This window comes from Dreissena polymorpha, chromosome 4, assembly GCF_020536995.1.
Source record: "Dreissena polymorpha isolate Duluth1 chromosome 4, UMN_Dpol_1.0, whole genome shotgun sequence".
Taxonomy (NCBI): Eukaryota; Metazoa; Mollusca; class Bivalvia; order Myida; family Dreissenidae; genus Dreissena; species Dreissena polymorpha.
In genome coordinates, this window is record NC_068358.1 from 7,057,266 (window position 1) to 7,082,783 (window position 25,518).

Sequence of the window (25,518 nt, forward strand, 5' to 3'; positions counted from 1 at the left end):
GCAACCACAACAACTGTTCAGATTTCTGTAAAGCTAAATCAATTCCACCTATTATTTATTAACCAAACAACATCCTACACTAATAATTCCACTGAAGTAGACGAACCATCTGATTTATGTATTCAAAATAATTTACTTTTGGAAGAAGGAACATCTTTAAAAGATCAGGAACTTTCACGATATTATTCAACACTTTCATATTCAGATCTTAAATCAGATATGTTGAGTGACATTTCAGGATTGCTGGACAGAGTTGCTAATAAAAGTAAAAGACTCATTAATAATACAATAACTAATTTGGCTGAGTGTTGGATGCACATGCGCACCAAATTTGACGGAGGCAAAGTCTACAATTTGTGTAATCGTGGGTCATGGCATACTAGGTGTTATGGTGGATGTTTACGAAAGAATGTCGGACCACAGTGGTCTCCCACTGTTTGGAAACAGGTGACAGACTCCTCACCAGGATACCACTTCATCAAACTATATGAGGAAAGGGACAAGCAATTGACACTTTCTAATCAGTCTAAATCCAAGCCACAAGCTCAATCTAATAGGTGGAAAAGAAAAGTGTCTACTGCTAATGAGAGTACATCAAAGTCTGCCAAGTCATCATATGGAAATGAGGCTATTCAGTGTGAAGATGATGTTGATGCATCTGTTTTGAATACCAAATGTGACCAGTTCATGTCTCATCACATTAACATTTCAAATGATACAATTAATGCTATTACAACTCTTACTGAAGATCAATCTAATTCTCAAGTTTGGCATCAAGAAAGAAGAAACAGAATAACAGCATCAAATTTGGGACTAATTTTGAAATGGAAAACATCAATATCTGTGAAAAACATTGTGGAACAACTTCTATACAAAACTGTTAGAGGAAATGAATTCACACCATTTGGATTACAACAAGAAAGAAATACCATTCATGAATAATCATGAATATATTTTTAAAAAAGCTGAACAAGGAATTAATGTTAATGTTAACAGATGTGGATTATTTATTCATCCTGAACATAAATTTTTAGGTGGAAGTCCGGATGGAATCGTTTTTATCAACAACAATAGGGAAGGACTTATTGAAGTTAAAAATGTTTAAAAAAATAAAGAATGAACTTATTTCAAGCTGCCAATACAAACAGAAATTTCTTTTGGGAATAGAAAAGGAAAAATTAAAATTAAAATTGAACCACAATTACTATCAGTGTCAAGGTTTATTGCATATATGCAATTTACCGTGGATAGACTTTATAGGAAGGACCACAGACCCATATCAACTCCACGTGGAAACAATTTATAAAGACAATAACCTTTGGGAATCATGGATTCCAAAGCTTAAAGCATTTTATTGCAAGGTTTTATTGCCAGATTTAGCTTGTCGGAGACAAAGAAAAATTCCAGGAATAAGAGAGCCTGGAGTATGGGTAGGTTACAATATGTTATTATTTCTTACATTGAAAGATGTTTCACAGCATAGAACACCATAAAGATGTTTTCAAGTTAAATACTATATATTAATTCAAATAAATATGAATAAAAGGTATGTCTACCATGAAATTATGTTACGTTTTTGCTCTCAATATATCCAGTTTTTTTCCAATCTATATCGATTTGCACAAACATATTAAGTTTGATCGATGTTAATATATACAAACAATTAAGATATTGAATAGCATTTTCATATAAAATTATCATCATACGTCAATTACAATTTGTGTAAATATTTGCCTTGGTAGTTTATATTGTAGAATGTATTTGCTAAAAATTTAACATTAAAACGTGATTTGTTGTTTCAGTTTGAAGATACAACCAAGCCTTCTGTAAGTAAAAGGACGGTTACATGTCGTAAGAAAACTACTTCAAGGACCAAACCAACTTCCACAGTGACGCAGAAGATTAGTACAGTAACATCAGATAGGAATACTGCAAGGTAATAACATAGCAATAAATACAATTGATCAATCATTACAAAGATGTTCATTCCTTCAAGGGCAAATTTGTTATAGTGATAAGTATTATATTAAATTTTATGATATTTTTTTAATGAAAGTCTATAGTCACAAGAGGCTGTATTTAAATATAGTATAAAGTATAAAATTGTTAAATTACATTGTATGTTTGGTGACAACAAATCCAATATATACCTATTTATGTTTCAATATAATCATCAATGTATAAAGCGGCACTAGTTCTTAATGTATTGTAAGAACTGTTATTCACCACCATAAGGGGAGGGATATTGTTATGGCAATTGCCGTCCGTCCTTTCCCCCGTACTTCAATATTTTGTTCACACCCATATTTTGTACTTTTTAGCTTGGCTGTTTTTGGAGAAAAACTGAGGTATTGTCACAGTCAGCTCGTCCACCGTCCGCCGTAGGCGTCGTGCTCAAACCTTAACATTGGCTTTTAAAGAGAAGTGCTTCCACGTACAACTTTGGAACTTCATATGTACATGCCCCTTGATGATTTTTACATGCCATGCCCATTTTTTGGTCACTATGTCAAAATTCAAGGTTGCTGTGACATCTAATATGAAATTCAAACATAGCATTTACACCTACAATTTTTAAACTTCATATGTACATTCACCATCCTCATTTTAAAGGACACACCCACTAGGTCAAAGGTCAAGGTCAATGTTACCTATTTAAAAAAAGAAACAATGAATAAAAATACAAGCTTCCGCAGCTGAGCGTGGCACCCCTTATGCGGTGCTCTTGTTTTGGATGATTTCATTGAAAATTGGTACACTGTATTTATATATATATGGATAAGAGTATGATGCACGCCAAATGGCATTGTACACCATCTGTTAATAACGTATTTATTACCATTTGTATCTTGACAATTTTTTAAAATATAAGCTTACAGCATTATGTCCATTAACACATGAGACACATCCATGAAAATTGCTATAGTTTTTGTCAATCCTCTGGGGTGCTTCACATTAAACAACCATAACAATTTGGTTTAAGGTCAAAGTCACACATTCAGGTCAAAGGTCAAATTAAAAAAAAATTATAATGTAGTAGTTCGTTTAATATGCATCAAGGCACTATTAAATAACTGTCCACAATTGTTCGTTGTTATGTCAAATACAATATCCAGTTTGCTAGTGTTTATTTGGCGTGTAATATAAATCAACGAAATTGATTATTCATTTTATTTATTGTTCTTTGTTCATTTGTAGACGGGCAGCATCTTCAAAAACAAAGTTTGTTGGTAGACAAATTAAACATAAATGGAAGTTGTGCATTGATTCTGAAAATACCGAGTGGTATACTGGCTATGTAACATCCCTTTTGTCTGGAGTCGATGGGAATTCTAATGCAGTGTATGAAGTGCTATATGACAATGATGATGAACCTTACATGATTTACCATCTTGTAGAAGACTTCAAGGAAGGATCAGTACAGTTTTTGGATTTATAGGGTATAATCTCGCATACATATATGTTTTTAAATACTGTGCATAACATTGCATGATATTTTAAAAACAATTGATGTTGCAATGTGATGAATAATATTCCCCATAATTTCAACTTGCATATTAGCTTACCTAAGCACAATGTGCTCATGGTTATTTTTTTATTCCGTTTTGTCCGTCGTGCGTCATACGTAATGCATCATGCTGCATCATCATTTAACTTGTTTACCCTATAGAGGCCACATATATTGTATATGTTTAATGAAATTTTGTCGGAAGATTATTATGTCTCAATTATATTTTGAATGAGTAAAGTAATTATTATGTGTGGTTGAAAAACATTAGTGACAAGCGGCGTGGCATTTTTCCTTATATGACTATATATGGCTGTACTTAAACCTTGTAAACACTTTAGTGGTCACATTTATTGTACGGTGTTAATGAAACTTGTACAGAAGATTCATACCAATAATATATTGGATTAGTTACAAAATGATGATGGTTGAAAAACATGTATGCCAAGGAGGCGGGGCATTTTTCATTACATGCCTATATATGGCTATAGTAAAACATTGTTAACACAATTTATGCCACATTTATTGTCTGATGTTCATGTAAATTGATCAGAACATTTGTACCAGTGATGCATTGAATGAATTTTAAAATGTTTCTGTCTGTTTGAAAAGCATTGCCGCCAATAGGGCAGGGCACTTGTCCTTATATACATATAGTTAAACCTTGCTAACACTATAGAGGCCACATTTATTGTGTGATTTGAATGAAATTTGTTCATAAAATTGGTGTAAATTATATGTGTGATGAGTTGGAAAATTGTTAATTTTGTTTGAAAAACATGGCTGCCAAGGGGTGCGACATTTTTCCTTAAATGGCAATATATGGCTATAGTAAAACATTGTAAACAGTATAGTATTATGAAATGTCACATGCAGGCAGAATATATATTTTCTTAGTACTTTTCTTATCATTAAAATTTAAATATAGTAACTTTTCCAACAAATGTAAAATAGTAAATATAGTTTAATGTCACAATTGGTACACCATACTTAAAGTAGTTCCTAATTTTGTTTGTTACTTTTTGATATTTGTTTATGTTTTTCTTTTGCATATTTTAGGATTGTTGGTGTGTGTTGTGTGGAATTTTCATTTGTAGTACCTATAATTAAGTGTATACAATCTTTTCACCAAAGGAATTTATTAAATTTAACTCTGTTAGTTAATTTGATATTTTCATGCATGCAATGTATAATTCTTCAAAAGCAACATTTTGCATATTTATTTTTTTCATTTTCATTTGCTGATATGTTCTGCAAGTATTTACGAGCATATTAACATATAAATTGAATTAAATGACATAATATTTATTGAACTATCCCTATTTGAAGAATACACCTTTTGACACTTTACATGAACCTTAATTATTTGTTATTTCTTCGAGGTTCGCGGGATCAAATCTTTGCAAAGTAATATCTGAAAGGGAGATTATGTGTTACAGTGAGTTGCGCGTTGTTACTTAAGTTCAGCCAGTTTCTGGATATTAGAAACACCTGTACAAGTCCATTCTTGGTTTCTCGGAAATTAATAAAGGTTTGAGTAAATCCTGTTTCATTCATATTTATATAACAATTCGAAGTTTATTGTCCGCGTTATTTATTTCCTTTAATAAGAAGAATGTCCTCATGTATCCAAGTCAAGCTACATATCCATGTGTTAAAATATTGATGTTACTGATAATTAAAATACTGTAAGGGAAAGGAAGAGGAGAAGAGAGCGATTCAATTGAAAAACGGTCAATTTATTTTAAGTTTAGTTACATAGATTAATTAATGAAAACTTTAAGCCATCTTTTCAGATCATTTGTTGGAAGTTTAAGGCAAGTTTAACAGATTAAAACATGCCACTCTGATAAATATCCGTTCTGTTTTTATTATATCTCTCGTGAGTATCTTATAAACGCTAGAAGTTTCAGGACTCGAATTCAACACTCGAAAACTGGTCTTTTGCGAGTTAATTATAAAAAAAACACGCATCTAAAATGCGAGTGCACAATTTAGGTACTCGCAAACATTTGCGAGTTGGGGAAAAATTAAGATTATCACATATTGCATATATTACCTGATTATCCAGGATAATTAGTTGATCCAGCACTTAAATATTCAAGCACAAATTTAGACCGAGGATGTAACAGAACTTACTTCAAAATTTGAACACATGCATGTTATAAATGATGCTTTTGTCATAAGCAAACTGTTCAAAATGAAGAATGGTGTATTTTAACATGTCAAATTTCAAGTTAGACCCCTCAAAATGACAATAAATAGTTTTTAGACAATTTTAGTTTAAAGAATATTCTCTATACATACACTTACGTCAAATAATTATTTGGTTAATAAGGGCCATTGTATATACCCATAAGCTGGAGTCAGTTAGGGTTGTTATATTGACTCTTGTTATTTTATTTATTATTTGTACAATCTGTTTTTCTTTCCGATAACACATTCATATGTATGTTGTACTAAATCTATTTAGAAGAATAATGTCGTATGCAAAGGCAGTACTGCCAATGCAAATTATTATTTATCAATATTACAGGCATATACAATTGAATTGCATATTTGAATGTCATTTTCCTGGGACATGTTGAAATTATATAATTTAAAGTATAAAATATAAAGAAGTGAAACTCCAGCTGCTGGAGCAGTATTGAATTCTTATTATAAACAATTAGTTGGTCCTTTATTTTAGGCATTTGACCGATTGCCAAAACAGTACAAAACAGCACAAAACAGCACAATACAAAACAACATAAACACATATAAGAATAAAGCTGGGGTCACCGCCTTAGAACGGTCAATGCAAAGCATTGGGGTTTAACCAGTTTAAAAGACGTAAGCTTAAAACATTCATAATAAGTACATTTATAATGTATTTCATTGGTAAAACATTGACTCTTTTGTAAACCTTAAATGTTTTGTACTGTATATGGTCATTAAAGCACAAACCTTTATCCTATATAAACATCACAATACCACATTAAATGATTGCACCACGTTCTGAGTGTTTTCTGCGTTGCTTTGGCCTTTTCTAAATATCCAAGTTCTGACAATGTCTCACCAATAGTCCCGAATGAATAAAGAGGGATTCAACATGACCGTGTTGATTTTGGATTGTATTGAATGGAATGGGTTGATTGTGAGAGCGGGCTAGTGGAAACGATGTCACACAATCAACGCTCTTTCACAACTAGAGCAGTTAAACCCATTGGAACACCACAATATAATTTTCGAATTAGTATATACCTCACAGAGGCGTTGGCATCTGTTCAATATGTCGGCGGCAAGACGGGAACCTATATATTAAGAATCATCTCATTTCACTGTGTCGAATATCTGATTATAAACTGTTCTAGGGATCGTACCTCAACAATAAACTAGGACGAAATAATTAAAGTGTTAAAATATCACCTTATTAATTAAAATGATGGAATGACATTATTTTATTAAGACAAACTGATAAATATAGCAATCATGAATGTACATCAAATCATAATGTAAGACTAAAACCTCGGACATGTACAATAATTGAAAATTTTCTAAGCAGAAAACTACAAGTGGTTACAGTAATGTTGTTATAATTTAAATAGCCGACTTAAAATTTATACAGCTGAAATACACTGGATTATCTGGTTTACTAATATTTAAGATGTAGGATGAGACAAGACATTTGTGCTTTACTGAAAATCGAACATTATTTGTAAAAATCTTAAAAGATGATACGTTGAGATCTCATACCTTATCACCTGATTAAAACCGACACGACTTTCTTACTGTGAAATATACAATTATCCTCCAGTATATTGTATTGTATTATTATAATTCCTTTAGGTGGAATACTTATATATTTGTACAATAAATCTAATACAGCTTTGGTTAATGTGATCAGAGCTGATCTTTATTTATGTTGTAACACACTGATGCCAGAAATAAGAAGTCGCAGATTCGATCCCTCGCTCAACCCTCACTTATTCAGTCTTTCGCATGAAACGTTAAAAGGATATGCAGTGTACTATTTTTCACATCGATCAAAAAGACCCAGCAACAGTCTTGGTTTCTCGGACGGGACGTCTCTTGAATTTCGCCCTAACCTTATACAACCGCGTATTTCAGCCAATTTACTGGAGGTGTGAGTGCAACGCTTACAACACAATACATTCCATGTCGCAGAATATCAAGGTTTGTGTGCGGTATTGTTGTCTTGCTATACATGGAAGCCTTTTTAAAATAACAACAATAAACATCCATAATAGAATCATTCCGTATAGCCCGTATTTGATTCAAGTGATTTTACAACTGAAATTGTCTACAGTATACATGAATTCTTTACGATTTTGCTGAAAATATGTATAGTTTGCAATACTTGAAAGTATTGATAGGTAAGTCTTCTTTCAATATACATGTGTTTAAAAATCGCTGCCTTGGGCCTTACCTGGTTGAAATAACACATAATACATTTCTGGATTTTTACCTGATTATTGTTTTACAATTATCAGTTGTTGTTTTAAATGAATCTCTGTTATTTCAATTTCCGACAAGCTAATAACTCATATCGACCATAGGTAGGTAGGCCGCGTTCCTTTGCTATCTCATACGGTTTACCCATATTTAAAATTCATATGGATACCTTTCTTGTTATTTGTCAAGTAAACAAAAGTTTAAGACTCAATACACTTTAATTATCTTACGTATTTTTTACCAGAAAGTTGTAAATTACTAATTTGATATTAAATTGAGGGTGGTCGCGGTATCTTAACTCCATAACGTCACATCTAAATAGTTAAATATATAATATCTATTTAGTTTTGTGTTGTTGCTTAAGTAGGTTATTGATTTGAGGTTTCTAGAAAATAGTGAAACATAATTCACACACTTATCTTAGTCAGTAAAAGAGTATACTTTAGTGTGAATAAATGTAATATGAAGATAAACTAAACATACCAAAAGATCACATAAATTTAGCATCATATACATGTGTATTTATTTAAATTATAAAAGTTGAATAATGATTTAACAATACCAATATATTTAGTTACTAGAACCATAAATAAACCCCCATATGAATCCAACTTGTGACTGATAGGTTGATAGACAAAGACCCTTAAAGTACAAACCGGAAATCATGTTAAATTGAACGTCCACATAGCCTTGTTCATGATCTATCTAAAACTACACCTGTGTTGTTGCTATTGTTGATATCAATACTGTGTAAATCAAATCGTCAAAACCAATCTTGAAGACACTAAATAAGGGCAGTATGAAATCTTAATGAGGACAGTGTTAACTTTAAATGGGGACATTTTGAAACATAATAAGATTTTGACATGTATTGCATATATGTTTTTAGAATTAATTATGTCACCATTTTTCTGGCGACCCTTTTAACAATTTCTGGTTAAAGCCAATATAACACACTAATACCTTTTGTTTCATGAAATTACTAGAATATTGATATTTCGGCAGTACTGATCATCGAATGATATTTACGAATATCCAATATGTAGCGTAAGATAAGATTACAATCACTGCCTTAAGTAAAAAAACATTTATTTCATCCCATTTTGGTGGTTTCAACCAGTGACTGTGAGACCAACTCTCCATTAACTGAACGAGCCTGAGATAAGCAACATCTAAAGATATTTGACGCCTACAAATATCTCCATGTTTCTATCATCCTCCATGTGTTTGTTTCAGTTCTGTTATTACCTAACTGATTCGACAGTACTAGTTGTTGCGGTTATCTTGCACTTTGTAAATACAAAAATGCAAACTAATGGAGAGGAAGCGAGGACAGAGTGAACTCAAACTGATGACAGTGTAACTTCAATTGCTGAAATGCACACATATAATTAATTTTGTTGACATTTAAAAATATTTTAAACTTTAAAACTGATGTTTGTTCTTTATTTTCTATACCATTTATGCCATCCAAATGCCTAAGCTAATGCACCGCATCTTATTTTTTTAAAGTAATCAGATTTATTCAACAATAACCAACACTAACTACACTAAAAAAATCAACACTAGCAATTGACAACTGACTTCATCAAGCATAATTGAAAGGGGTCAGCAAACACAATATTTAATGAACAGCTTCACAGTGACTCGATATTTAGTTACACTTATTGTTGTTGCAAAACCATTGAGGCCATATGTGAAGTTCCATAATATATAATCATAGTTACCTGTGCAAAAAGGAGCCGTTTGCACAAATCTTTAACCCAACTGATTTTTCTTAAAACTGATTAAACATCAACGATTTTCCTCACCACTTTTTTCACCGATAAATAATCAAAATTAACGATCTTTTTTCAGCCAAATTGGGAACTTATATTATTTTAGCGCATTTTAGTGCATGCTGTTAATTTTGTGTAATAATTTACCTTGCCAGTATTATTATTTTTATTTTTAGCAATAGTTCGTAATATTATAACACTTCTAACGGGGAATTAATTATTCATGTTTTTCAATTAATAAGACTCACATACATACAGCTGACACAGCGTAAAGGTACATAAGGGGGCATAACTCTGCTAAATTGCAGTTCAGGGTGAAATAACTTGTCAGTGACCTAACAAAAAGACACCAAACACACGTTTCCAAAGAATACCTTTAATTAAATGGAGTAATTTCATGATTACCCTAAACAATTTTCTAGATACAAAAGGGGCATAATTCTGCTGAATTGCAGGAGAGAGTTATGAAACATGGTCACTTTCCTTACGTAATGGCATTGCAAAACGTGTATAAAGTTTCAATTAAAATGTAGTGGAAACAGTGATACAGAGAAATCACACGTTTACCTTTATCAATTTTATAAGTACACACATGTTGCTTAAACGCGTCACGTCTTACTAGTATAACATTGTTTATTCTTTATTCAACATACACATATATTCATATCCAATGAGCTTATGATAAAAGAATTATGAGGCATGGTGGCCAAACAAACTGGTGTCCCAGAATTCTTGTTAAGAGTTTGATAGAAAAAGTCGTTGATCAATGATTTGTCCTGTAGTTGTTAATTTAAGACAAAATGACATCAACAATAATCTCAACACCGACTTTTATGTTTCTCGGCACTAATTGGCAATGTGGTTTTGCAGCAGATATCATTCCGGATATTTGTTTTAATTGCATGCAGTTATTATAAAGTTGAATAATATCAAACAATTTTTATTCATTCGCCTTAAATAGTATGATTAGGTAAGTACTATTTGCACTAGATACGAGTGCTCATAAAGATATCAAACAGATAAAGCATATCTGTGAAACGAAACGCGATGACTGCGATTTATTGTGACAAAGTCAACGTACACAGGTAGATAATACAGACGTGTTTGGCAGGATTTTTTCTTTAAACGTTTTATTCTTTATGGTTATTGTAACCAATGGTTAGTTTTAAACCTTTCCTTTTGAGCGGTTTGAATAATAGGGCTGCTTCTAGGGAAGCCGCAATAAATGCCAAGTATCATCGGAATTTTTTAATTACTTATGTTTTCGTTTAACTTTCTATTTTCCTGTATCTTGAAGAATTGAAATGGTTTTAAATAACCCATTTGTCTCTATAGATAACGTTACCATATGTTTATAATGTTAAACCATCTGATTGAATTAAAGTTATTGTATACATCTTTGATACTTTTGCAAACATGCCTGGTTAAGTTATAGAAAACACATCTATGATAATATTTAAAATGATTCACGAATGTGTTTGTATTTTAGATTTGTCCATTTAGGAATGTACTGTTAAATGTTTTGTTGCTGAACGAAGTGCAACGCTTTTTATAGATCTGCAAGACAGTGCAGCAAATATACCAAGTTCAACTCAACATGGGGTTGGAAGCTGTTCGTTCACAAACAATGAAACATGTGGTTACGATTTAACCAGCTCGTGGAGAATTAATGAAGGACAGTTCTTGTTTCTTGGACGTGCATCCCTTCTTAACGGAGGTCAAGGTGAATATACATTTGTTTAATTTACCCACCAATGATTTTGCAATAAGTTAGCAATTTCAAAAGCACGTAGGCTGCATACATAATTTATTAGAAGCCTATACATTTACCGCTAGTAAATATCAACGGTGTAGACAGTTTATCTGCATATCCTATATCGAAAATGGAAAAAGAACGAACTCAAAACAAGTACGTTAATATTGCATCACTGAAAATTACACTTATAACATACACTACCGTATTAAAAAAGTATATTCTATTATAAGTTCAGGTAAAATTGTTTTAATTTTTGCAATTTCAAATAATTTCCTTACAATCGGCACATCGGTTTTGAGAGGCATGGGCACAGACAATATCTTTTTTGTACGAAATATTGCTTTCATGTGATGATTTCTATTTATTTGAATCTTAATTATCCTCGATTCTACACGATATCTCCATCGTTAACAAGAGGAAAAGCGTGTCTCAGTTTCTGTGATACTATCCCTACCTGTGCAACACTGAACGTGAGGACACGAACATAGAATAACATGTGAAATGTGGAACGTGACTGATTGACATTTAAGGGATTGGAAAAAGGGTGTGTTTTTAAACATACACCATTTTTCATATGATAATTGCAATTATTAACTTGTGCAACTCGAATTATGTATATCATACTATTTTCTTCAGATGACGACTTCTATGCGTTATTTGTCTCAAAGTACGATCCAATAAATACTTACTTCTCCATGACCTCACCGCTGCTACCAGGAGGCATAGCGTGTCTCAGTTTCTACTACACTTTTCCTGCTTCCTCAGCAACACTTAATGTGATGACACGTACACATGATAACGTCACAGTGGATGTGTGGAACATGACTAGCTATGTTTTGGAAAACATGGATCATTTTGTGGTAAGTGATTGTTAACACTGCTCAATCAAGTAAACGTGTATATAAACAGATGCTTTGTTTATTTAATAGTACACTATTTTCAAGTGTTTTTTTTTCATAAAAGATGTACTTTTAGGCTTCATAAGCACTTTGTGTGTGTGTGTGGGGGGGGGGGGAGGCGGATGTAAGTATTTCGTCCATCAATTGAGTTTTTATTATATATTATTTATTCAACAACATATACACTTAAAGGGGCCTTTTCATAGATTTGGGCTTGTTTTGAAGTTTGTCATTAAATGCTTTCTATTGATAAATGTAAACATTTGCTTTAAAAAGCTCCAGTAAAAAATCAAGAATACAATTTAAAAAAGAAAAAAAAGTAAAACTCAACAGGGCCCGAACCACTGACCCCTGGAGTCCTGGCGGGACTTAGACCCCGCGACCATTCTTCCGCATATAATATCAGATGTATTTTTTACTATATATAAGCAATCATCGTAGTTTCACAAAATATAGCGACAACAACAGAATTCTCCAAATTATTCAATCGTTTCGCGTTGCAACGCTTTATAATTTTCAGGTTTTTAAATCGTCAAAAGATGCATATAATGACTATATAAGAGCATGGTAAATGTTCAGTATTACTGTTTCTTCACAAATATCATAACTTCAATGAAAATTTGCGGATCTGAAACAACTTTTTTAAATTTTGTCAATTTACCAAAACGTGAAAAGGCCCCTTTAAAATGTAAGAGGACGTAAAGAGGAATTAGTAAGTATATTTGCATAGTTAAACTATGTCAGTTTAAAAATAAAGATCTATATTATTTTTAAGGTTGTATAGAAATCTACATAACAAATGTTTTATATATTTATATGTTTATCAGATGATCACCAAAACTAAAAGGCTTTTTATCACAATAAAGGGACTTTGCCATTAACAGATCCTGTATGTGCTTTACACTTTACTTTACGGGAAACTATGACAAAACATAAATAAATATAACAATTCCATTTATTTTGATATAATATAATCTTACATTCAGTTATCATGCTAAATTTTACGTATTTGAATACCCTTTATTAAAACATTGATGATTCATTTTTTGCGGCACCACGTCTACTACTCTATGTACGCTAATTTTCATATATACTTTTATGAAAACGTTGAATCGAGCATTCCGACTTTAACTATTTAGATTGTGTTTGTTTTCTGTGCATCCTAACATTTTACTCGAATTAACATTTCTGTGTTCGCGCACTTGGTACTCCTGTAGTTTGAGTGTTTGCTTTTTTCATTGAACTTTGAACCCCCTACCTCTACACATAACAGCGCGCGCGAACAATTTCGTCGTAATCGAAGTATTGTTAAACAATTTATAATACACCTACAGTTTACCTTATCTGTTTGGTCAAGTACACAATTTAATGTAGTACTATAAAACGCACTACTAATGCAACACTTAAATTTTTTAAATGATGCCTCGATATTTATAAACATATTTCTAAAAAATGTGGAATGTTCCCATCTTAATATTATTTTTCACATCTCAAAATGTAAAGTGATATTATGGGCATTTTTCACTGTTGAATTGAGCTGAAAAGAATTAACAGGTCAAAATAGTTAGTTAAAATGTGGTTACTGACCAATTACCTACAACTCATCTTTCTACCAGTTGTTTTATAAAAACAATATATTATATTCGATATTTTACATGACTCACCCAGTCCTCTAAGCCGAAATGATCCGTTAAAAAATATATGTATTTGTGTCGTATGAACGAATCTGCATGAAAACTACATTTAGACTCACATCGTACATCGAATCATTTCTTTCGTCAGTTGTCAAAACGAAATTACGGTTGATATTCAAATGCATTTTTTTCTCTTTAGGGGATATTGTTTTAGTATGTTGATGCTGAATTAACAAATATAAGTGTATATGAAGTGAAAACACCAAAATTAAACAAGGGTTGCGATAGACACCTATAAACATAGCATATACTGTTAGATTCCCATAATATCACTTAAATACAAATTGATTCACGGTTCAATGATTCATCATTAAACAAACAATGTAATTTAAAAATAAAATTCACGTCACAAGACCCAAAAACGTTCATAGTCTACATACATTAATTTTCCGATAATATCGTTATACACATAATAACATTAGATCTTGCAACAACAAAAATTTAGGGTCCGGGGCGCTCATTGTATTCTGCATTGTTCTGGCGACATGTTGACAAGTTTATCTATTTTATCAAGAACCTATATTATCTGATGAAGGTCGATGGAATGCTCATCGATTCACGATAACGGGCTTGATTTTATCGCATGAGCAAGTCGTCACTGAAATGTTTAATGTTATTTATTTTAATCGGAGGATTTTGATGGTAACGTCTGTGGTCATACTGTGCGATGTGATACATGGACATGTGTAATAGATATGTTGCACGTATGCTTCGAGTTGCTGTTAAAATACACATATATTTCTGTTTTGACATTCAACCATCCTGCACGTGTCTTATTGTTCACCGACGCTGTGTGATCAAATTTTTAAAGCAACGTATTGTTTCAATGCGATTGTCAAAGTAAATAATACGTTAACAAATAAATAATATTCGCATACTTTTATTTTCAAATGTATATAGAGGTAACCACAGCCATAAGTGGTTCAAAAGTACCAAAGGATCGTGGATGACTGGTTTTAATGAAACAATGACAAAAAGGTCTCAAACAACATCATCTGGAAATTAAAGTTGATATATTTTTAACCTTTTTTGAGAAATGATAATAGAGCAAAACATATATTTTTAGGACTTGTACATACTACATTGTCAGTCTTAACCACGTAAAAATACACATATCAAAAGGTCATGTGAAGAGGAAGTGATTAAACAGTAATACGTAATTTACATACTATCTAACATAATACATGACAGTGTTTGGAAAGCAAAAAACAATTGCGTTTTTACAAAGTATCTAAGTGACAGAGTGGTAATCAGCTATTAAGCTGTTAATATAAGTATTCTAGTATGCTATAATTTACGGAAAATAAATTTAAAAAATGATTATCATACGTATATCATGTTGATTTTTATGCTGATTAAAAATAACAGAAAGAAATAACCTTCCTATTTTGCATGGATAAAATATGGTAGCAAATTTAACAATGTCTGACATGTCTGTTTGAAATCTGTACACAAATTCAGAAAAAGTTAAGTTGTGTAAACGAAATTAGGGCAATGATTTATCTAACAAATAACATAATCGTAACACATATAAGCTTACATACATACAATTAAACAAACAATTAAATAAACGAACGAATAGATCAAAATTCGGAGCATAACAATTCAACTCGTCGTATTCGCATTCTGAACAATATCCAATGAGGACTTTCTGATTTCAAGAGCTTCTTGCGCAAATACGAGAACTTAATAACATCTTTATTGGTCCATGTTTTCATAAGGCTAAGTAATGTATATACTGACGGTTGCTTCAAATAATAAAATTTTATGTCTACGTTTGACTTCTTAATGACTAAGACTCCTTAATTGTAAACCGCAACATCCTTATTTCCTTTTCGAAGTATGATACCCTTTTCTCCACCGAGTGGATACCGTCTTAATTTTCCATTGATTTTTTTCCGCTGGATATTTGTTCCCCAATTTGTCTTCCCAGTAATACAGTCTTAAATAGCCTGGTTATAAATTACATCACCAACAAACAGCTTCACCGGTGTAATCTAATTTAATCCAAATAATGGTGTCAGTTTGATTTTGAACTATTTTTTAAACGGTTGTGAAAATGTCTTTATAGGTTGTGTGATGTATAACCATTTAAAGAAATATTATTATTAGGGTTAGTCAATGTTTAATACAAAAATAAATGTCAGAATAACAATAATATTTAAACAATCGTGTGATTACTGTTTCACTTTTGAGAGTCCTTTCACGTTCCACGAGAGAATCGAAAGCTCAAACTCAGATTCCCCGATTAGCGGACCGGTTAACCCTCAACGCACAGAGTATCATATACCAGCCAGAAACGTTAACCCTTGTTCCTAGCGTTCCCCATGTGCTTATCAAGTTCCGGCGTTTGTCTGATACCGCCTTCGAGAATTATTCGAATATGAAGTACGTGTAACCATCAGTTGTTTCCACTTCTTTCGCCATCATTCGCGATCATTAAAAAGCTATGCACTTCGCAACAATCTTGCTCGTTTTTACCAAACCGGATGGCATCCACCTCATGTTTAGGGAGCTTTCGGGCTGACTGCATATACTCTCTCAGCATCCGTTCAGACACTGCCGCTTGCTAATTTACGGACAAATTGTAGTATGGAATGCTAAGGTTGTTCCTCATTTGTTGCGACTGGAAAATAGGTAACGTCCTCTTTCAGCTCGTCACGTTGTATGTTCAGCTCGCTGATCCTGGTTGAAATAAGGATTGAAACCGTCTCGACCAACTCTACCCTGTCTTCTAAACGGCTCACCCGCTCCTCCCCACGGGTCTAGCGGGATCCTCAATTGCAACCCACACCATCATTGTTTCCTTTTCGAAGTTTGATCATAACTTTTTTTCCACCGATTTGATACCGTCAAACTTTTCAATTGCACATATCCGCTTAACGAGTAACTGTATCGTTTCTATCAGAGCGTTGATGCAGGGTTGTCCTCCAGTGTTCACCATAGTTTCACAAACTTCACTTTCATTCCCACAAATACATTTTAACATGTATTCACCGGTTTTATGTTCTCAGAATATCTTCGATATGAAACACAGTTAACTAGGTTTAGTAAACCACTTACTGATGTGTCCAGGTCCAGAAGACCTGACGGGCCACTTTGTTTAAACAACTTTGTTTTATTTTAATATCACTTTCCTTTTTCGCATCTTCCCCTGTTTTTTGTTTTTGTTTTATTAAAGCAACATATAACTCCACTGCTTTGAATGAAAATATGTACTCGAAGACGTCGTTAACCACTTGAAAATACTTTATTTTTCATTTTTTATGAGAGCGCGGAAAAGACGTATATTTCCGATCTAATTACGAAACGTAACCTATTAATGATTGCGTTAGAAGTGCGATTGACTTTGACTGTGTTTCTACATATTGAAATAAAACTGTTTGCTGTTTTTTGTATTTCGTTCATTACTCACACAGTTCTGTTATTGTGCGCATAATTAATTGCAATTAAATGAACTGATTTTGATATTTGGTATTAGAAGAAGTATCTTACGATTGAAGCATTTTCAATGACTTGGTTCCATGATATTCACGAAAATGGGTATCACGATGCTTAATATCATGAGTATGCATTGCGAGTGGTAAATACTGTATATTGTTAAAATGAATTTATATCATATGTAGCTGTATTGTTATGGACATGTACATCTACATGTGATTTTGCTATCAGTAAATTGATTGTCCGATTAATAAACCGTTTAATAACAGATAGGTAAAATCGTTATCTAGTGTTTCTGCCCAAAGCAGAAGGGATCTACTTTCACAAGTAACATCTGATGCCTTGCAGGTGCAGTTTTATTTTAAGTCTATCTTCATGTTGTTCCTATTGTTGTTTCTTATGAGGCTATTGCTATGGTTTCATTTGTGTGTACAACAAGCATTGCTGTATTACGCTATTTGAAGTAGTTGGAAGCATTTGCATTTTGTTTACTTTGTTTATTGATACTTGTGCAATATAATCTTCATTCCTAAATCATGTAAATGAAATGGACTATTATAATGAAAAAAATCTTATATGTATGGTATTTCATATGTATGCTAATTGTTCGTGATTAGAAGTGTTACAATTCTTTACATTAACTTTTGATAATTTGCAGGTAAATTTTGTAGCAAAACTAGCCCCCAATGACTTAATCGGAGTCGATAACATAACTATCGGTATGTTTTCTGTTTTAATCAATTTTCAAACAACAGTTTAATGAGGAATACGTTTGAAATGGTACACTTGAACTAATTTTTATATCCACTTCATCTTAGAAATATTTAACATTCTAACTGAGTTGCTTTTAATACAACTCAAAATCCCTATATGTAATTAATAGAATAATTTATACATGTGAGTATGAATTCATATTGTAGAACGTTTCACTTGTGAAAGTGGATACCAGCCTATTAAAGAGGACGTACGCGATGTTTGTGTAGGCCACAGTAATCGTGTGCCTAAATGTGAACCTGTTGGCAAGTGCATCGAATTTTTATATTACATTCGGGAGGCGGAAAACTACAACGGGCGAGGCATGGTATGGTATTACGCAAGGGGGGGGGGGGGGTTAGAGGGTAAGGGTTAGGGTTTGGGTTAGTGTTAGGGGTCGGGTTAGGGTTTGGGTTAGCCTAAACCCAACCCTAACCCTAACCCGACCCCTAACCCTTACCCTTACCCTTTTTTGGGGTTATCACCCCTGACCATGCCTCGCCCGTTGTAGTTTTCCGCCTCCCATTACATTCATACATTAATTGTTTTATCTTTGGCTAAGAATTATATATGAACCACCGGCATTGATAATTGTCTATTAACTTAAAAACTGGTTTGATTGCTTCATTATTATGACGACTGTTTACTATTTTGGAAAATAAGTTTCTGAATTGAAATCTCGTCCGGTATATGTACGTTTTCAACAAAGTTAAACATACACAACAGTTGTAAAGGTCACCTGGAGCTTATATCTACAATAATGATACACACATTTTGCTCATAGTTATATTCGTTTTCTTTTGAAACGGCATTAAAAAACAAGACATATAATATATAAGCAACTGTTATATCATCAGCTAATAAAGCAGTTTAATATCGAGGTGTTTAGTATTGTTCGCGGTCAGGGCTGAGAAGGGTTTACTAAACGGTCTTTATTGAATTTGACGAGCAGCATTGGATTGCTATTGGGTTTAAGATCGACTTAGCCTAGCACATAATACAGGCAAAAACTGTTTTTTAAGAGAAATGGGGTATGCATGCATCAAATACGAGGCATTTTCAACTTATTATTTATGATAGTATAACATTTAATTGAATAAAACAATTGTCAATACCTCAATATCAGAGAAACGCTTCTTATAGACGCAAACGGGGCATCTGTTATTTATACGATTATTACTTTCATTATTAAATATTATGAAACAAAATATATATTCAATTGGAACAAACGCGAATGCGAAAAAATGGCTACTTTTCATAAGCATTTCCTACAACAGTCAATACTACATATGGGTGTATAATATAATACTTTTTTTCTACAGAATGTGGAAACGCAAGCAACGCTGCGAATGCCGTTATTCATTATTATAACGGAACAAACAATAAATCCTATGCTACGGTAACGTGTAACGTCGGATACAGGATCATTAATGGCGAAGATAACGACATGGTTCAAAAATACGTACAGTGCCTTGAAACGGGACTGTGGAATATATCTTCGGGATGTGAACTCAAAGGCAAATGAATTATCATTGTTAATTTAATAGATGTTCAGACATCGCTATCTAATACAGATTTGATGAGAAAATTGACATCCCATTTTTATAAAGTTGTCCATTCATTTTTCTAAGAATGCGAAAATAATGATTACTTATCATAAACGTTTCCCACGGTAAGTTTTCAAAACCGCAAATGAAATATATACAAACCAATGTATTTTCATATGCATCAGTCAAATTATTTTGCTGAGATAGTATGCACTTTATGAGAACACAATGCAAATATTCAATAATATATTAATAATGATATTTGTTTATACATTTATTCAATTTGTCTACAGAATGTGGATACGCATGAGCCTATGTAGCTAGTTGCATAATCATATAATGTACATTTCGACCTATAACTTCAATTGTGGTCATTATTATGACAGATTGCGGACATCTAACGGCACCACAACATGGTAACGTGTCACACATAACTACGACATACGGGTATATTGCTACAGAATCTTGTCAGACCGGATACACCCTACGTGGCAGTGGAATGGCTACGTGTGGCAGTAATGGGCATTGGAGTAGTATTGGTCAGACATGCGCTGCTGTTGGTGAGTTTTGTATTATGTAACCTTTTTCGCTGAACGCATATTATACATTCATGATATCCGCATCAATGCAATCTGGGATAACAAACGTATTTGGCGAGCTTCACAGTAGCTAAAGGTTCGCCCTTTGTCAGCATAATCCATCGTGTCTTTTATTGGAAACAAATCATTTATTATTGCTGTTATGGAAAATGAATCGTTTTTAAACAGCAAACTGCTAGATAGCTATATTTTCATACTGTATATTTTGGCTTATTTCTTCAACAAGTGCGTTGATTATTATGATAGATTGCGGACATCTACCGACACCACAACATGGTAATGTGTCATACACCGGCACCACATACGGGTCTATTGCTACAATATCGTGTCAGATCGGATACAACCTTCACGGAAGGGGAACAACCACCTGTGAAAGCAAAGGTCTATGGAGCAGCTTTGGTTAGACATATACACCTGTTGGTGAGTTTCACAGTATTTAAATGTTCACTACTTGTTGGCATCAAGGTTGCAACGCCATGTCGTTTAATTTGAGACAATAAACTTAATCATTGTTTTATGTAAATGAAATGCTTCAACGAGTTAAACTGCTGGCTAGCTGGCTAAATAATTATAATATACATTTTGGCTTATTTATGCAAAAAGTTTTCTAATTATAATAAAAGATTGTGGACCTCTTAGGGCACCAAAACAAGGTAGCGTGTCAAACATCACCACCACATACGGGTCAACTGCTACAATATCATGTGAGACAGGATACCTCCTTGTTGGGAGTGCAATAGTCACGTGTGACAGCAGTGGACATTGGGGCAGTACTGGTCAGACATGCACTCCTGTGGGTGAGTATTCTTATTGCTTAGCAAGATTTATCGAGTAGCTAATAATATCGTGTCTACCATTATACATCTTGCTTGAAAGGATAACATCCAGATGTGACAGCAGTGGATACTAGAACAGTATTTATCAGACGTGTTGTTATTGATGGGTATTGTTCTATATATCGAGCTTCGCTGTACTCATGTCAAATATTCGTGTGGACCGTTGATTTGTATATATACATAATTTTTGACATCCGCATCAATACAACCTTGGATATAAAACGTGTTTGATGAGCTTCACAGTTTAGATGTTTGCAAAGCATTAACATAATATTGCAAGCACCATTTTATTTAATTCAAAACATGACATTTTTTTTTGTTTATGGTAAATGAACTTTTTTCAATTGAAAAACTGCTAGCTATTTGCATAATCACATAATGTACATTTCGACCTATAACTTCAATTGTGGTCATTATTATGACAGATTGCGGACATCTACAGGCACCACAGCATGGTATCATATCACACATAACTACAACATACGGTTCTACTGCTACAATATCGTGTCAGACCGGATACATCCTACGTGGCAGTGGAATGGTTACTTATAACAGCAATGGATATTGGAACAGTACTGGTCAAGCGTGCGCTGTATTTGGTGAGTTTTGTAGTATGTAACCATTTTCGCTGAACGCATATTATACATTCATGATATCCATATGAATGTAAATTAATCTTGGATATCATGCGTATTTGGTGAGCTTCACAGTAGTTAAAGGTTCTCTCTTTGTCAGCATATTCGATCGTAATCGGAAACAAATAGTTATTGATGTTATGGAAAATTTAACGTTTTGACATAAAAAAACTGCTAAAAACCTACATTATCATACTGTATTTTGATCTTATTTCTTCAACAATTGTGTTGATTATTATGACAGATTGCGGACATCTAACGGCACCACAACATGGCAGCGTGACACACACCACCACGACATACAGGTCTATTGCTTCAGTATCTTGTCAGACAGGATACATCCTACGTGGCAGTGGAACGGTAAGGTGTGGCAGTACTGGAACTTGGAGCAGTACTGGTCAGACATGCGCTACTGTGGGTGAGTATTCTTAAAAGTTGAAAAGGGTGCGCCCCTAGTAGAATGAACGCTTCAACGGTTTAAAGCATCGAGTGCGGAGCAATACTGACCAGGTGTGCACTCCCGAGCGTAGAGCTTTAGTAGTTGCTGCATAATGTAATGTATTTAAAGGAATTTTCCTAGTGTTAAAAATTAACGGTCTGTGTGAGTTAGTGTAATTGTATTAATTTTAAACACACCTTCATGTGATAAGCAGTATAACATTATCCACTTCATTTGTTCTCTTGTTAAAAGTTTCAGAAATGGATTTAAATAAAGCGATACGCGCTGGATGCAGTAGCATCGGATGGAACATATCCGTTGATATGTCGATACTGCAGCAAATGTACCCTTTTGTTTTACCGAACAACATTTATTTTGGCGAGACGTCTTGTAAAGGATCTTTAAGTCGTAATATTCTTCAATATACATTTGGATTTAAGGATTGTTTAACGAATGAAAAGGTACTGTCAGGTTGCTTAGCTGCTCATTTGTAAAAATCTGACGTAAAATGTAACATTCATCAAAGCATTGATATCAGTACGTTTTACACATGCTTGTAATATAAATAGCTGTATTATATTTATAGGATGTCATAAATTCATTTTAGATTTCCGGTGAAGCCATTATATATGAAAATAAACTCATTTACGCCACATTTGACCTGCTAAATTCACATTTAATTCGGAATCACGTCTGGACGTCATTCATCGCGAGGCAACATCTTCTCACATCCATCATGACGTTAACACGCACCATTCTTCGTTCGTAGTGCATAACAATATCAGCCTAGGATTTTATTCGGATCCAAGCTTTACGCGGGAAATAGCCGGCAATCCCTTGCATGCCAGCATTGGTGATACAATTTATGTTAAAGTGTACACGACGGTTTATGATTGGTCAATAAAGATGCGCCTCCATTCCTGCATAACGAAACCTTGGCAAAACTCAAACTCAACATTAGACTACCTTCTGATTAATGACGGGTAAATATTTACATTGATTATTTTTCCAGTTTTATGTAATAAATACAAGAACCACAGCAAGTGGATGTAAAGTATCTAGCTAATGCATATATGATAACAAGTACTGGTTCATTAACCTATAACACTTTAAAATTTTTGTCAGAAAATCTTCAAAAACCCGATTAAAATCTATAAGATAACGAATTTCTAGTGTAATACTCAACATACAGTTGAAGCGTGTTAACACATCTTTGTTACAGCTGTGAAATCGACGCCAACACACACATAATGTCACAATCTGCGCACCAGACTACGTTCATGTTTCAAGACTTCGAATATTCGGACAACCCGGAGGGCCTGGATGTTTATTGTAACGCTACCTTTTGTCACGCGTCTGATTTTACTCCGACATGTTTGCAATCTACAGCCATAGGGCATTCGTGTATAAATTGTATATTTCAATTAAAATGACATAACTCTTTTGCAGGAAATCTAAAAACCTAAACGCAATTCAGATTGGCACACTATTGAGTTCGTTGTCCTAATCATGTTAATGCTACCAAGTTGTAATCCTTAATTGGCCAAATATCAGTAGGCATATGCTATTTAACATCATCTACCATTTATGTTTCGAATAAAATGTGAGTGTAAGAAAGTTTTACAATGATAGTCTGCGATATATCAAAATAGGTTTACAGATAAATCTTTGGATTAATATGTTGTTGTACTTTGTATTTTCATCTACTTTGCATCTGCCAACAATTACAAAAACGGTTGTAACACATCAAAAGTATTGACTATATAAAGAACAAGACTATTGCCAAGCAATAAAAGTCCCCTTCTGGCTCCACCATTGTCAGAAATTTCACCATTGTCAGAATATTTTTTTTAATTGTTTCCATAGCAACCACAATTTTTGACGTAGGAACAAAATGAAATGACGTTCATAATGTCCATATTGCCATCTATCCATGTTCCAAGTTTCATGAAAAATATTAAGAATTTTTAAAGTTATCGCAGGATCCAGAAAAAACACCATTTTCAGCACTATTTCTAGTCTATTTATTGCCATAGCAACCACAATTTTGGACGTAGGAACAAAATGAATTGACGTGCATAATGTCCATTTTGCCATCTATCCATGTTGCAAGTTTCATGAAAAAATATTAAGAACTTTTAAAGTTATCGCAGGATCCAGAAAAAAACGCCATTTTCAGCACTATTTCTAGTCTATTTGTTGCCATAGCAACCACAATTTTTGACGTAGGAACAAAATGAAATGACGTGCATAATGTCCATATTTCCATCTATCCATGTTCAAAATTTAATGAAAAAATATAAGAACTTTTAAAGTTATCGTAGGATCCAGAAAAAAACACCATTTTCATTACTATTTCTAGTCTATTTGTTGCCATAGCAACCACAATTTTGAGGTAGGAACAAAATGAAATGACGTGCGTAATGTCCATATTGCCACCAATCTGTGTTCCAAGTTTCATGAAAAAATATTTAGAACTTTTAAAGTAATCGCAGGATCCAGAAAAAAACACCATTTTCAGAACTATTTCTTGTCTATTTGTTGCCATAGCAACAACATTTTTTGACGTAGGAACAAAATGAAATGACGTGCATAATGTCCATATTGCCATCTATCCATGTTGCAAGTTATATGAAAAAATATTAAGAACTTTTAAAGTTATCGCTGGATCCAGAAAAAAACACCATTTTTAGCACTCTTTCTAGTCTATTTGTTGTCATAGCAATCACAATTTTTGACGTAGGAACAAAATGAAATGATGTGTATAATGTCCATATTGCTATCTATCCATGTTCCAAGTTTCGTGAAAAAATATTAAGAACTTTTAAAGTTATCGCAGGATCCAGAAAAAACACCATTTTCAGCACTATTTCTAGTCTATTTGTTGCAATAGCAAGCACAATTTTTGACGTAGGAACAAAATGAAATGACGTGCATAATGTCCATATTGCCATCTATCCATGTTCCAAGTTTCATGATTTTTTTAAAGAACTATTAAAGTTATCGCAGGATCCAGAAAAAAACACCATTTTCAGCACTATTTCTAGTCCATTTGTTGCCATAGCGACCACATTTTTTGACGTAGGAACAAAATGAAATGACGTGCATAATGTCCACATTGCCATCTATCCATATTCCAAGTTTCATGAAAAAATATTAAGAACTTTTAAAGTTATCG

General features: G+C 33.3%; 1 protein-coding gene and 1 long non-coding RNA gene across 9 annotated transcripts in view; both read left to right on the forward strand.

The window, feature by feature from the left end:
* LOC127877592 (P-selectin-like) overlaps positions 1–24,019 on the forward strand; it is a 53,722-nt gene extending 29,703 nt beyond the window's left edge. For 6 of the 8 annotated variants that reach the window (XM_052423603.1, XM_052423606.1, XM_052423609.1 and 3 more), the window contains 3 exons: positions 22,599–22,801; positions 22,948–23,323; positions 23,563–24,019. Coding sequence is in view for 2 of the 8 variants with exons in the window: in XM_052423605.1 (XP_052279565.1) it covers positions 10,881–10,899; positions 11,297–11,464; positions 12,134–12,357; positions 18,190–18,250; positions 18,452–18,550; positions 19,607–19,801; positions 20,218–20,391; positions 21,692–21,865; positions 22,146–22,319; positions 22,593–22,801; positions 22,948–23,109 (1,659 nt within the window). In the remaining 6 variants the exon portion in view is untranslated. Of the gene's footprint in view, positions 1–10,737; positions 10,900–11,296; positions 11,465–12,133; positions 12,358–18,189; positions 18,251–18,451; positions 18,551–19,606; positions 19,802–20,217; positions 20,392–21,691; positions 21,866–22,145; positions 22,320–22,592; positions 22,802–22,947; positions 23,324–23,562 lie in introns of those variants that run through there. The other 2 variants (XM_052423611.1, XM_052423605.1) reach the window with 2 other exon arrangements.
* On the forward strand, positions 880–3,463 carry LOC127877593 (uncharacterized). The gene is made up of 3 exons (XR_008048491.1): positions 880–1,430; positions 1,803–1,936; positions 3,199–3,463. It is a non-coding gene; the product is annotated as an uncharacterized LOC127877593 (long non-coding RNA).
* Positions 24,020–25,518: the final 1,499 nt, after the last annotated feature.